The 14,082-nt window shown below is 53.6% G+C and overlaps 1 protein-coding gene across 1 annotated transcript in view; it reads left to right on the top strand.

Moving 5' to 3' along the window:
• The window catches only part of Sorcs2 (sortilin related VPS10 domain containing receptor 2), a 379,314-nt gene that overhangs the window by 345,359 nt on the left and 19,873 nt on the right, over positions 1-14,082 (top strand). Inside the window, exons 11-17 of the mRNA XM_041636558.1 lie at positions 1,665-1,767; positions 2,956-3,032; positions 6,055-6,146; positions 6,901-7,008; positions 11,235-11,355; positions 12,414-12,547; positions 13,068-13,196. Coding sequence (XP_041492492.1) covers positions 1,665-1,767; positions 2,956-3,032; positions 6,055-6,146; positions 6,901-7,008; positions 11,235-11,355; positions 12,414-12,547; positions 13,068-13,196 — 764 coding nt within the window. The remainder of the gene's footprint in view (positions 1-1,664; positions 1,768-2,955; positions 3,033-6,054; positions 6,147-6,900; positions 7,009-11,234; positions 11,356-12,413; positions 12,548-13,067; positions 13,197-14,082) is intronic.

Here is a 14,082-nt window from a genome sequence, read left to right as displayed (position 1 = left end):
ACAGATACATCAATGACAGTCCGAAGCCCTGGTTCCCACCTGAATGCCTGTAGCCTCCATCCAGAGAGGCACAACACAGACTGACTGGTGACTAAGTCCAGGCCTCTAAGCCTGACAGTGTCATCCTCTCAGTCACTCAGGGCTCACAGTTCAGATAGCAGGGACAAGGTTCCTGGGAGTCATGCCACCCAGGGCCAGCTGGGGTCTTTGTCATGGTCTTTGCACATGTGATGATGCTGTCCTTGAGCCAGGGACAGGCTAATGGTGCTTCTCCGCTGCCTTTCTGCTTGTTCTTCTGGTCATGCGTTGGCTCCCAGGTCTCTGATTGGCTTGGTGTAGGATGTCTCCTTCCAGCTATGGGGAAATAGATACACCTATATAACAGAAAGGTTAATCAGATCTCTTAGTGTGTGTGTGTGTGTGTGTGTGTGTGAGAGAGAGAGAGAGAGAGAGAGAGAGAGAGAGAGAGAGAGAGAGAGAGAGATAGCATGTGAGTGCACATTTATATAAGCACATGTCAAAACCATGTACTAAGGGATGTCTGGGATGTCTTCCTCTGTTTTGGCCTTATGTTTTGAGATGGGAGGTCAACAATTGGTTAGACTGGCTGGCCATCAGACTCCTAGGATCCACCTGTCTCCACCCCCTTACGCTAGGACTTCAGACATACACGCAGCTGTGCCTGGCCTTGGTGGGCATGCCAGGGATCGACACACAAGTGCTTTACCCACCGCACCGTCTCCCCATCCCTGGTTAGATCTCTCCAAGCAGGTTGAATTTCAACTAGGAAATAGGTTTGAATCTGCTGGTGTCTGGATTCTAATAGGAAGAAACCTATGTATTCAGAAGCTCCAACATGTCAGAAATACTTCTAGACAGAGCTGGGGCTGGGGCTGCTGCTTCCTTCTGCATACCAAATGATCTAAGGTTGAGTTGCTGTACAGTTATGTGGAGGTTCTGCCAGCTCCCACATGTGAGAGGGCTAGAAATGGATAACTCACCTGCCAGCCACCTCCCCGGGATTGATGTACAAGTTCCTTGGGGGTCCTGCTTGTCTCCTAGTCCCACTCTGGGCAGCTTCAGAAGATCTTCCACCTTTGACCCTTGCAGAGCCTGGGCAGGCATGTCAGGCCGGGACTATGGGAAGCCTAGGAATTGAGCCTCAAACCAAGGTGCCGAGTAAAGGTTATGGATGGAAGAATGAATGAATAGATGGATGGATGAATACATGAATGAGAGCTGGGGCTGCACAGGCCCCAAGTATCACACACATTCTCTGGCCCAGCAACCCATGTAGTGGTCATGTAGGGAAGCCCATCCTGAGGGGAATCCGGGCCACAAGGCCCCTTCCTTGGGGAAGTTGCAGCTACCTGGAGGCCCTCTCTCAGACCTTGAGTCTCTTTTTTCCAGCAGATTATGTCTAACTGGTCCCTTCTGCACTGCTTAGTTCCCTAGGTCCCAGGTAACTCTTGCTGATGTCATCCCTATCCTTTGCATCCATCACCCAGCAGCCGAGTGAGCACAGCTTCCCACACTCTGTCCATTCTTCCAAGGCACCCCTACCCAGCCTTGGCTGATGAAGGCCACAGGGCAGATCTGGCTGCAGAACTGGTTTTCCTAGGATGCTCTCACCTGCCGACCATCCTTCCTTCTTTCCTCCCCAGCCGGATTGCCACCTGCATCTACACCTGCGCTGGGCAGATAACCCCTACGTTTCAGGCACGGTGCACACCAAGGACACGGCTCCTGGCCTCATCATGGGTGCAGGTAGGTAGCTACAGTGGCCTTTACAGCCTGAGGGAAGCTCCTATCTCAGGGATGGGAACTGAAGGTCACGAGTCTGGGGCCTTGGTGTGTCCATCAGAGGCAGCGTATCTCCTCTCAGGAGACAGAAGTCCCCTGGAAACCCTAATGGTGGATGTGGGATGGATGGAGGGAGGGCTAGATAAATGAGTGGATTCATGCATGGGTAGATGAGCATATAGACAGGCAAGTGGATGGATGGATGGATGGATGATGGATAGACGGATGAATGGATGGATGATGGATGGATGGATGGATGATGGATAGACGGACGGACAGACGGACGGACGGATGGATGGATGGATGGATGGATGGATAGACTTGTAGGTAGATGGATATATATTGAATGGATGAATGAATGGAGGGGTGGGCAGTCATGTGGCTGATGGTTTATCCTGACACAGCCAGCTGGTCCATCAGAAAGCTCCTGTACTCCAGGCCATGGTGCAATTCTGGGGAATCCAGGCCTAGTTTGTGAAGCCATATGTGTCCCGTGCTGTGAACCTACAGGTTATGCTCCTCACTTGAAGCCTCATAGCTTCCATAGCAGCCCACATGAAGCAGAGCATCTCTGCTCTGGACTGGCAGCGTCTTGGATGGGATGCTGTCTACCTAGATGTCTCTAGGCTAGGGCTCAGTCCCGGGTGCCTGCTTTATCTCCCGCACATCGCGACTGTCCCCTATACAGGAACTGAATGTGCAGCTGCTGTGTGCTTGCCTTTTTCCCATGTACGTGACTTCCAGGACACTGTCCCCAGATACTCATGCAGTCCTCTCATCTCTCAGGGACCACAAACCTGTGCTGCCCCACCTGGCTCATGTCCTTCAGCCTGACCCCGGCCACCATTACACATGTTACCCTCAAGTAACACCTGTGGGCATTCTGAAGCACATGAGCCTGTTCACCTTGGAGCTAGGCTGGAGCCTCTTGTGATGGACTCCGCTGGGTTGAGCTCTTTCTACCCCGAGGGGACCAGCTCAAGCCCAGCAGCCACACTGGGCCACTGTCTGGAAAGGAAGCCAGCCAGGGCCTGCTGTAGGTGATTATGGTTGAAATGCAGGCCTCGGCAGTTTTCCTTTCTGGGGTCCTTCAGATCTCCATCAGAGGATCTGCCCGGTCTTAGTGCAGTGCAACCTTTTCTGTTGACCCAGGTAACCTGGGCTCGCAGCTGGTGGAGTATAAAGAGGAAATGTACATCACATCTGACTGTGGGCACACCTGGCGGCAGGTAAGATGCCAGTGGTACCTGGTGTTCGTCAACTTTCCAGGGCTCTCTCTGTTCTATGCCCCTTCTTTCACGGGAACTCTCTAGAGTCCTGAGTGAGATGTCTGCCCCTGACTACCAGCCTCAGAAGCAGCCGAGGCCTCTGCTGAGGGCTAGGACCTTTGGGGACGGGGCTAGTCGGGGGTGGGGTCAATGCTTTGTGGCTTCTGCTGAGTATTATACATCCTAGAAGCACTTCACAGCCAGATGTGTCCCCGGGGACATCCGGGGAAGGGGACTGAAGTCCACATTGACCCCTCCTGCTTGGCTTCAAGCTCCTTCGGGCCAAGAGGTTAGAGCAGTGGAGACATAAACAGAAGAAGAGGATGTGAAAAGGGGAGGTATAGGACCCTGGAGGATGTCCCGTGTGTTGCTGTGATGAGGAGTGTGGCCCAACATAGCAAAGGAAGGAAAGAGAATGAGGAAAGCCTGCCTGTGGGAGCCATCCCCCCAGTAGCAGGACCTGTGCGGCTCCAACCCCCAGCTCCACGTGGATGTCATAGCCACTGGTTAGAGGGATACTGGCTGCCATCAGCCCTTAGCACAGAACAATGAGGACACCAACAAGAGGCCTGACAGGCCCCACAGAGCCCATGACACATAGAAGCTGTGGGTTTCTACCCCGAGGGGTGCCTCAGGAGTGCCCTGCCCTGTGAGACAGACACTGGCTGCCTTCTGGGGTGGGTGGGGTCCTGGCTGAGTTGGTCTGCCAACTTCCCAGAGAGGTGATCTGGCTGTAAGCACTTGAGAAGATGGCCTGAGCATCAGAGTCCAACTGCTTGCAGACAGAGAGTCCTCTTCCAGGTCATCTCCCTCATGCCTGACCATGTAAGTCACCTTCCTGGGAGGCACCAAACACTCACCACGACACACAAAGCTCACCTGCATCAAAGGCCAAAGCCGCTGCTGGTTTAATAAGATGCACCAAGCAAGACATCTGCAAAGGGCAGGGGAGATTTATTGCATTAAATATTTCTAGTTCGCCAAAGCCAGTAGGGTTATTAAAGGTCACCGTCTGTCCACCTTCACCAATGGCAGCATTGAAGGACTTCCTCACTCAACAGACATGTGAGGGGTCACTTCTGTGAAACCATTAGCTTAGGTTTCCCTTGGAGGCCTTGGGACCAGGGTTACTGGGTAGGGCTCACAGGTAAGATGCCTGATGGAGCAGCAGTTGTGTGCATATGTGTACACATGCACATGCATGTGTGTCAGGGAGGAACAGATGTGTACAGTGGTTGGAGGCAGTTATAGTCAGGGAGAGGACTGAGGTATCAACAGCTCCAGACCAGTAGAGCACTCAGGGCTGCTCTGGTGTTTCCTCCCTGGCCAACGAGGCACTGGCAGATAGAGATGGGTCAGAGGGTCCTGGAGTGACATAAGCCTTAAGACAGGAGCCACCAGCCAGGCCTGGTGGTGCTCACTGCAACCCCAGCATCTGCAAGGTGGAAGGAGGAGGTTCTTATGCAGGTTCAAGGCCCGCCCAGTTGGCAGAGCAAGATCTTGTCTCAAAACTTAGATAATAAAGGGCATGAGCTCCCTGGAATGATCAAAGACCTCATTAACAGTGCTCTAAGTCCCTGCTAGGACTCTGAGGGGAACAAAGAAAGGCTGAGCCAGGGATGGGTCTGTGCCCCCTCTCAGCTCTGCATGCCAGGGGCTGCTTAGGGTACAGGGAGCTGTATTATGAGGCCACTCATTTTTTTTCCTGGATGCTCAGACCTGAAATAATTACACAAAATTGTATTAATTAAAACATTGCTTGGCCAATAGTTTAAGCATATTGCTAGATAGCTCTTATATTTTAAATTAACCCATTTTTAGTATTGTATTTTTACCATGAGGCTCGTGGCCTACCGGCAAGGTTCGAATGGTGGCTTGCATCTTTCTCCTCTGGTTGCTACATGGCGTCTCACTGACTCTGCCTTCTTTCTCCCAGCATTCAGTTTAGTTTTCCCGCCTAGCTCAATTCTGCTAAGCCACTGGCTGAAACAACTTTATTCATTAACCAATAAAAACAACGCATCTACAGAAGAACTTCCCACACCAGAGAGCCACAGCGTAGACACTCTCTGAGGCTTCCTCAACAGCTTTCTGATATTGTTCCTGACCAACTTACTGTTGGGCCTAGTTTCCTGGAGTCAGGACCTCTCCCACTCCAGCCAGGGCCCCTGATCACGGGGTACATGCTCTGCAGCCCATACGTGCCAGTCTACTGAAGGACTCGCAAGGCCTAGTGTCCTGGAGTGACTGAGGCCCGCACCTGGCTCTGCCACTCCCAGCTGTGAGGTCTTGGCATAGCCTTACTACTGTGGACCCAGCTTCCTATCTGTAAGATAGCACTTGCCCCTGGATATCAGCATGTGGCTGTGACAAACAGAGCTGTCCCTCCTAGGTGGCCCTTGTCAAGATGCCTTTACCTCCCCCCAAAATGCTCAGTGGCCATTCATTCCTTTATCCTCAGAGCATTCATTCACTAATTCATCCATATGGTGGCCTTTCATTTATGTATTCGTTGACATGCCAGAGTCCTGGGTACCCAGCTCAGACCTCCACTGAGATGGCCCCAGAGGGCTCAAAGTCATCTGTCTCCCAGTAGCTTCCTGACTGTAATGGAAGATGATCCAGACTGTGGGGAGCCAAAGTGTGGCCACATCCAGGTATCAGAGGTATCAAGGAGCCAGGCTCTGTCACTGCACCCCGCATTGGCCTGGGGTTCACCCTGAACTCACCTCTGAGTACACTGTGTTTCCTATTGCTGGGCCATTTGCTGAGCCGAGGCCCTGAGGGCAGGATTCTGAGAGAGCACACCATAGTTTTCCCTGTCCCCAAGGGTAGATAAATTGCCACTGTCCCCAAGCCCCACTCCTTCCTCGTGCACTAAGCCATGGGTGGAAATGGGAGTTTAGAGAGCTGGCATCCCCTCCTGACCAGGCTCTGCTGCCCTTGCTGGGGTCTCACCTGGGAGTCTGTATCACCCCCACAGGTCTTCGAGGAAGAACACCATGTCCTCTACCTGGACCACGGCGGTGTCATTGCTGCCATCAAGGACACATCCATCCCCCTGAAGATCCTCAAGTGAGATCATGGGCAGAGGGCACTTAGCATTCTAGAACAGTTCCCTGGGAGCCTAACACTGGAATGACCCACACCTTCCAACCTCCTTGAGGTGCCCCAGAGAAGGACCCATATTACTCCCAGGCCGAGCAGAGACTACAAAGACTAGTCAGGGTAACATGAAGAGGGCTGAGGGCTGAGGAGTCCAGGAAGGCACCCTAAGTATCAACAAGAACCTGTTAGTAGAGGATTGGGGCCAGGGTGTACAAACAAGGGAGCCAGTGAGTACCCAGAAAGGAGTGAGCTAAATTGAGGGCAGGGTAACATTGGTATTTAGGAGGCAGAGTTGGGCAACTGCCAGGCAGTCGGTGTCACTGCGGTCTGAAAAAGAGCTGTATATCTTGGGATTTAACATCCCTGTAATATTGATCACGTCACTGACCCAGGAACCTGAGTTGGGTTCCTATTGCATGCATTACTGGGTGTTTCCAAGGTTCAAATGTGCCCGCTATTCATAGAAACAGGCCTGTGTGGTATCCCGACAATATGTCTAGGGCAGCAGGCCGTCCCATTGCTAATTAGTCAGGGATGCCACCTGGTGCTGGCAGGCATCTGCTGCCGTTTCACCTGAGAGAGGGAGGCTACGGTTCAGCTACGGCCTGGGTGTGGCGATGGTCCCAGAGCTGGCCTCTGCTGGATACAAGTCAGGCCTGAGAGGAGAGAGTCAAAGAAAGGAGTAATCTCACGCTCTGTGAACACTGGTGGCCTTCCACAGGTTCAGCGTGGATGAGGGCCACACCTGGAGCACACACAACTTCACCAGCACCTCCGTGTTCGTGGATGGACTTCTGAGTGAGCCAGGGGACGAGACGCTGGTCATGACGTGAGTGAAACAGGAAGGTGGGAGGAAGACTCGGGTCAGAGCCACCCCAGGCGGGCTGGGTCTGGTCATTCTGAGGTGGCCTCAGACTGGGTCCCTGCTTCTTGTATGCCTGTCATCTCCCTGTTCCAAACCGGTGACTCCTCTTCTCATCCTGGCCGGCAGGTAGGGCTCTCCATCCCTGCCCAGTAACACTGATGGACCAGGAGGGGAACAAAGCTTCATAGGCTTGTCCCTGGCCAGTGCATTCTTTCCAGCTGGCAGTAGTGAGAACAGTACTTTTCCTGGCCATGTGGCACAATAGGGTGATGCAATGGAGCCTTATTTGATGCTGGCCCCAAGTGGTCAGGCCATCCCCCATTCCATAGACTGGTCAATCAGACAGGGTGACCTCACACTCAGCCTAGAGTTGGCTCTGGCATCCTTGCAGGTGTGGCCTTGCTGTCTGTGGTGTGGGCATGAAAGGCCAGCTGGGCTCTTAGTGGTTCGCACCCTACCTTTGTCTTCTATGAGCTCACAGGATACTCCCACAGATGTCCATGCGGAGGAGCCCTGAGAGAGCCTGACTATCTCCCATTCCTTCATACTCACCCATGTTGGATGATCATGAGTCTCCCCGTGTCCAGTGGGGTCACGACTGTGACTCTGAGCTCAGATGGACACTTCAGGATCAGCTCTGTATGCCAAGCTGTCCCTACAGAGCAGGAAGCACTGAGCACAGCAGAGCTGAGGCTAGGCCATTAGGGTGGGGGAGAGGGGTCTGCCCCTTCAGAAATCTTGCAGCCCATCTAATGTATAAAGTGCATTTATTGAGCACCTATTGTATGCTGACCCTGAGGTCCCAGGAGAGCTAGTTAGAAAACATACCATGGACTTAGGGGCCTCTGAGGACCGACAAAGAAGCCTTAACTTCTTATTTAGAAACTGTCATTGTGTTCCCGGCTCCCCACCAAGATGGATAGGGACTGCACAGGACATCAGACTGGGTGACATGTGACTTTTAGGGCACTGGGAAATGAGCTCTAACTAGGCCAGGGGTGGGGGCAGCCTCCTGGGGATGAACAGAAGGTGGATGATGGATGGAATGGGACAGAGGGACATGAAGCAAGCCTTGCACCCTTTCAGGAAGCTACACATTCCTCCTACCTGCCAGGACAGTGGCCTTGTCCTCACCTCCTCAAGAGCTCCGTGCCTGTCTGGGCTCTACCCAGTGTGTGGCCTTGCCTACCTGACCCTCCTGAGATTCTGGGGAGGAGGTGTCCTTCAGTCTACGTCACTAATGTGCCTGGCTGGACAGCACCTGATGTGTGGTCGGAGCTCAATAAACAAGCTCTCGGTGAAGCCACAACAGCAGACATATGGGTGACAAGGATACAGTGACAACCTCCACATGCCAGCAGCTAAGGAGGGCTGTCAGAGATGGCCAGGCTAAGTGACCCCTACCAGAGTCCAGAGACTGTCACCAAGGAGCTAAGGAGGACTGTCAGAGATGGCCAGACTAAGTGACCCCTACCAGGGACCAGAGACTGTCACCAAGGAGCTAAGGAGAGCTGTCAGAGATGGCCAGGCTAAGTGACCCCTACCAGGGACCAGAGACTGTCACCAAGGAGCTAAGGAGGGCTGTCAGAGATGGCCAGGCTAAGTCACCCCTACCAGGGACCAGGGACTGTTGGCCCAGGAGCATCTGCTGCCCTCACTGGCCAGTGACTGTCAAGAAGAAAGCTTGGGAGGGGGTGGGGATTTGGCCTGCATGCTTCTCCTGACTCAGGGTCCCAGGGAACATCCATAGAGTTCTATGAAGGGTCTATGGAATCCCCTGGAGCATCCATGACCTCTATGGAACCCACAGAGCATCCCAGTGCCTCGTGGAGTGTCCATAGCCCTAGGGAATCCCTACAGAATGTCCATGAATCCTCAGGAGCAGATGGAGTCTCTCCCCCGCAGTCAGACTGCCATGAGGAAGCCCACTGTGGTGCTGGCCTCACAGCCTCCTTCCTGGGTGACCAGGGGAAAGCCAGGGCAAGGGTGGTGTGCGCATCCTCGAACAGCTGAACACCAGGCATGGAAGGCTGAGCTGGTTCAGGTCTCCCTCTACCTAGCTGCCTGGGGGGTAGGCAGGTTGTTCCTGGTCAGATCCTCCATGATGCTATGACCTGCCAAAGCCCTGCAGGGGCTCGTGCCTCATTCTGTGGGCCATCCGCTTGAAGGCTGTGGCTTGAGGCAGGAAGGGAGGCGCCTCAAGGTGACACTTGGTGCGTATCAAGAGAAGCGTTTGGGGAAGTCTAGCTCCCTGACCTGACTGCAGCCTGGCTGCGGCAGACTCAGCCCGGTCCTTGGTCTTTTTGCAAGGATGATGAACAGTTTGCAGGGCTGAACCCACAAAACGGGAAGAGGGGCTGCCAGCAAAGGCGGCAGCCCTGACAGGGCTCTCAGAGCTCCAGAAAGCCAGCATGGCTCCCGGGTCTTAGCTTCTGCTGCCAGGCCCCACCATGGAGACACCTTCCACCCTGGGCACCTCCCTGCTCCGCCTCTCCCCTCACTTCATCTTGCAGTCTGCATTTTGTCGCTGCTTTGGGACATTAGTTCTTTGTGTAGCCAAGGTCCTCAGATCTGGGCCTGCACCCAAATGCAGCTTTCATCCCTGCAAATGGCGTTTCATCCGGGGAAAGCAGCAAAGTTCACAGGCAGGCGATTCATGTTTTAAGTGTCTAAAAAACTCCCTAAGGTTCCTACGGAGCCTTTCACCAAGCTACGTCTTCAAACAGCTTCCAGTTTCAGTGGACACGGAGATCATTCACACGCCTCAGAGGAGACACGGGCTGGCAGAAAGAAAAGCTTTTCTATCTGAGCCTAGACCAGGACCCAGCCCATACAGCACCTTTATCCTCATCCACCCAAAGGTCACATCTAAGCTGACCACAATCATTTTATCTGGACATTGTTCACAGCGCTGCCCACAGTTGCCTCCCCCTGCACGGTATATGGCAGAGGGGCCCCCAGCCCTGGGCAGTACTGTGAGGGCTCTCAGCCTGGAAGGGCTGTGGGCCATATATATGGAGGAGCCAGCAGTTCACCTCATAGTATGGCCCACATTTCCTGCTCTCTGTCAAGCAGCCACTGGCCCTTTGACCTCTCCTGCTAGGACCGCTCAACTAGATGAGAGACATTCACAGTGGCAGTTGAGGATTGGGCTTTCTTCGCAGACAGGAACTGAAAAGCACAGAGTGGATTAGCTGGACCAGCCTGCTTCTCTGTCTGAGCTCAGAATGCAGAGTATGGGACGTTCCCATAAGGAGGGCTGCATGGCTGTCACACTCAGGCTAATTAGTTATGCATCTTAGTCCAAGCCTCACAAATGTGAGTTGCCAGGCCCAGGTACTGAATTGCCATCCTGGGTGAGTCCCTTCCTTAGCCTGTTTCCTCTCAGAGGTCTGGGGTGATCGGCATGCATCCCTCACAGGATGTGGTAAGCCCTAAAGGGGAGGACAGAAATGTGGTCCCCCCTCTCCTGCTGTCTGTCAAGGCGACAATGGGGCCATGACGAGAGGAATACCAGGTGCCCCCAGACAAGGCCACCCATGGTCTGCAGAGAAGGTAGATGGGAGGAGTAGAAGCCAGTGTGGGGCGCTGGTCTCAGCTCACCAAGCTGAGCATCCTTAGGCTCCATGCATCACTGGTTTTTCTGTATCTGTCCCTCCCTCTGCTCAGTGGGATGCACTGCACTGTCACACTGACCCTTTCATCCCACTGTCCAAGTCATACACTGACTTGTCATCTCTCTGGAGTGCCAATTCTGCCTGGGGTGAACAGCTTGGAGCCCAGTTCCACATGGCAGACCCAGAGAGGCCAGCAGAAAGGCAGGGAGAGCCCAGCTAACACTAGACATGCCTCCAGCCCACACAGACCAAGTGCAAAGCCTGGTGTGGGAGGCTTATGGAAGGAAGGGCCTGGGGCAGCCAAGAAGGCAAGGAGTCTGCCCACCTAAGAGCCTGCTCCTGTCAGGAAGTGGGTTGCATGAGTTGGGCAGATGACCTGTGCTGGTGCAATCAGCAAGCCACAGAGAGCGACCCCCTGTGGATGATAACATCAGGCCAGGTGCCAGGGAGGGCACACTTCATCACGGAATCTTCTGGGGCGGGAGAGGTTTCACTGGTGCTAGTACAGGGAACCTGAGTCTGCACACCAGGGACTGATCGCTCTAAAGTGGTCTTCCTTCTTCCTCCCCTCAGGGTCTTTGGTCACATCAGCTTCCGCTCTGACTGGGAGCTGGTCAAGGTGGACTTTCGGCCCTCCTTCCCCCGACAGTGTGGCGAGGATGACTACAGCTCCTGGGACCTCACTGACCTCCAGGTGGGTCAGGTAACCTGCAGTCCTAAGGCCCTTCCCTCCTCCAGGAAATCTCACAGATGCCAACCTCTGGGCATCTTCCCTCCCAAGGATTTTCTGGCCCATCCTTGTGCCTATAACTACTTGATCTATGGCTCTTTATGACCCAAGGGTCTGCAGGGCCTGAGCCCTACCCTCTCAGCATGGAGGTCTCATGACAGGATGTGGGACTTTACTGCTTGTGGGGAAATTGGCAAAGACGATCTGACGTCAGGGTCTGGGACCATCCGATGTCACAATCCACCATCAGTGTCTAACCTTCACATTCAGGTTGAACGGAACATGAGACCCCCACATCAGCTCTGGTGGACAAGAGAAGCTGATACTTTACTGGGTACCTGGGGAATGTGAGCAGGCCGCTTGCGTGCCACTAAAACAAGGGGGTTTGTAGCCAAGGAAGATCAGAAGCTGGAAGTTTCCTAAAGGGAGATGCCTGGGGTCAGGCTCTGACTGAGCCTCCACCTGGGACAGTGGCTGAAGTCAGCCAGCAGCCAGATATCTCTGGAAGTGGAGATCCAACATTGAGAGTTCACACATGGAGAATGGCCTGACTAGTGGCTCAATGCCCCTGTGCAGAAACTGGTTTACAAGAGAGCGCTCAGATGAGCCTAGCAAAGGTTCCAGGACCTGATTCACTATGGCACTTGGAGTTCCTTCCAGTCCTGCCCCATCACTACAAGGGGCTTTGTTATTGGGATATGGGCAGTACTACTCCAAGCATAGCCTGGGAATCTATTGTGTGTCCGCATGAGCCCTCTGGTCATGGCTCATCCCCAGATGGTCACACACCTGGCCCCTGTAGGCCCAGATGTTCTGTGACCAACGACCAGTCATATGGCTTAAGATGAGGGAAGCTGGGCCAGTTGGCTGACATGTCAAGTTCTTTTATGCTTCAGTTTTCCTGTTTGTCAAAGGGGGCAAACGCCCCATCCCAGCTGCCACCAGGGCAGGAACAACAGGACAAGCCAGTGGTAGCTGTCACCTTCCTCTGCTGGTTCCTCACCCTGGTGCTCTTGCTACAGGGTGATCACTGCATCATGGGCCAGCAGAGAAGTTACCGGAAAAGAAAGCCCACGTCCTGGTGTGTCAAGGGGAGGAGCTTCACATCGGCACTCACATCACGTGTGTGCAAGTGCCGGGACTCTGACTTCCTCTGGTGGGCACTGCGCCTCCCTCCCTCCCTCCCTGCTGTTCCAGCCCCTTTATATCATGTTGATCTTGTTCCCAGAACTGGGGTGGAGGCCACATTGTCCTTCGAGCATCATGGGATCAAGCTCCGTTCACCTGGTCCCTCTCCTCCCGCTAGGATTATATTCCACTCAGACACATTCACAAAGCCTGTCCCCCCCCCCTTACCCTGCACTCTATATTCAGGTCTCTGTGCCCTTTCCAGGGCCATTGGCCCTGGCTGTAGAGCCACTCCTTGCCACCCTTTATCCCCCTACATCCTGTGAGCATCACTCACTTCCCCAGAAAGACCTCCAGGCTCCACTTCATTTTCATCCTCCTTGTTCCGGAATGAAGCTAGTATGTCTCATCTGTTCTCCTCCGACTGACACAAACCTGTGGATTCGCCCATGTTCCCACAGATAGGCATGTCTAGACCTGTGGTGTAAGTTTCTCCACCCTAGCTGTCTCCTCTAATCTCACCTTTTAACCCAGCTTTCCCTTCCCAGTGACTACGGGTTTGAGCGCTCATCTTCCTCTGAGTCCACTGCCAACAAGTGCTCCGCTAACTTCTGGTTCAACCCCTTGTCCCCTCCTGAAGATTGTGTCCTGGGCCAGACCTACACCAGTAGTCTTGGGTAGGTACACCAACCCAGCCAACCAGCTAGTCACCCTGTCGTCCACCAGCCGTCTACCTATCTACCCATCTGTCTAGCCTTGCCTTTATCTGTCAGCCAGCTCCAGAAGTGGAGCCCAGGCAAGTCCTGTACTGTGCTTCCTGGCAGCTTAGAAGGAGAGACCATGGTCCTGGTGCTGGGCTCAAGAATGCAGGCAGGGCTCGGCAAGTCACCAGACTCACCAGACTGACCCAATGATCCACAAATCCCATTGAGCTCTTGGGGCCAGTGTCAGGAGAGAACTACTTTGAGTTGGGACAACACAGAGAACAGAGGGGCAGAAGTGGTCCCAAGTATTCCAACTGCTGTGGGACTGAGACCCCAGAACAGCTTCACCCTTCTCTGGTCCTCCTGAGTCTGTCACACTGTACTGTGTTGGTACCAGAGACATTCTAAAGCCTGGGGGACTCTGCTTACACCAGACTTTCAGGAGGAAGCCTTGGTAGATCACTCTCCCAGCCCCTACCCCCAGGTTTCCCTCTGCTGTGCTGTGAGGCCATGACACACAGTAGGTGTTCCTACAGTCTACTATGGTGGTCATGGACTCTGTGGGATGAGGAAGTGGCAGACAGGCCCTTCTCCCACTCTGGGGCAAGCTGAATAAACTACTTATAAAATATCAACTTCTTGAAGAAATACCAAGTCCATAGCATCTGTGGACCTTTAACTTTGGTGGGACTCACACGCTCCATGTGATGGGCCTATTTCCTCATCCTTTGTGATGGATTCCTTATTGCTTATCCTGGAGAGCTAGAAGAAACAGGCAGGACCAGGAACTAAATGTGTTAGTCTTGGCTGTGTACAGCCTGACATCTATCATCCATTCACTTACCTATCCAACCCCATC

This window comes from Microtus oregoni, unplaced genomic scaffold (assembly GCF_018167655.1).
Source record: "Microtus oregoni isolate MIOR12 unplaced genomic scaffold, Mior012 000049F_ref0000343, whole genome shotgun sequence".
Lineage (NCBI taxonomy): Eukaryota > Metazoa > Chordata > Mammalia > Rodentia > Cricetidae > Microtus > Microtus oregoni.
The sequence above is the reverse complement of the archived record's forward strand: the minus strand, read 5'-3'. Positions and strand labels throughout refer to the sequence as shown.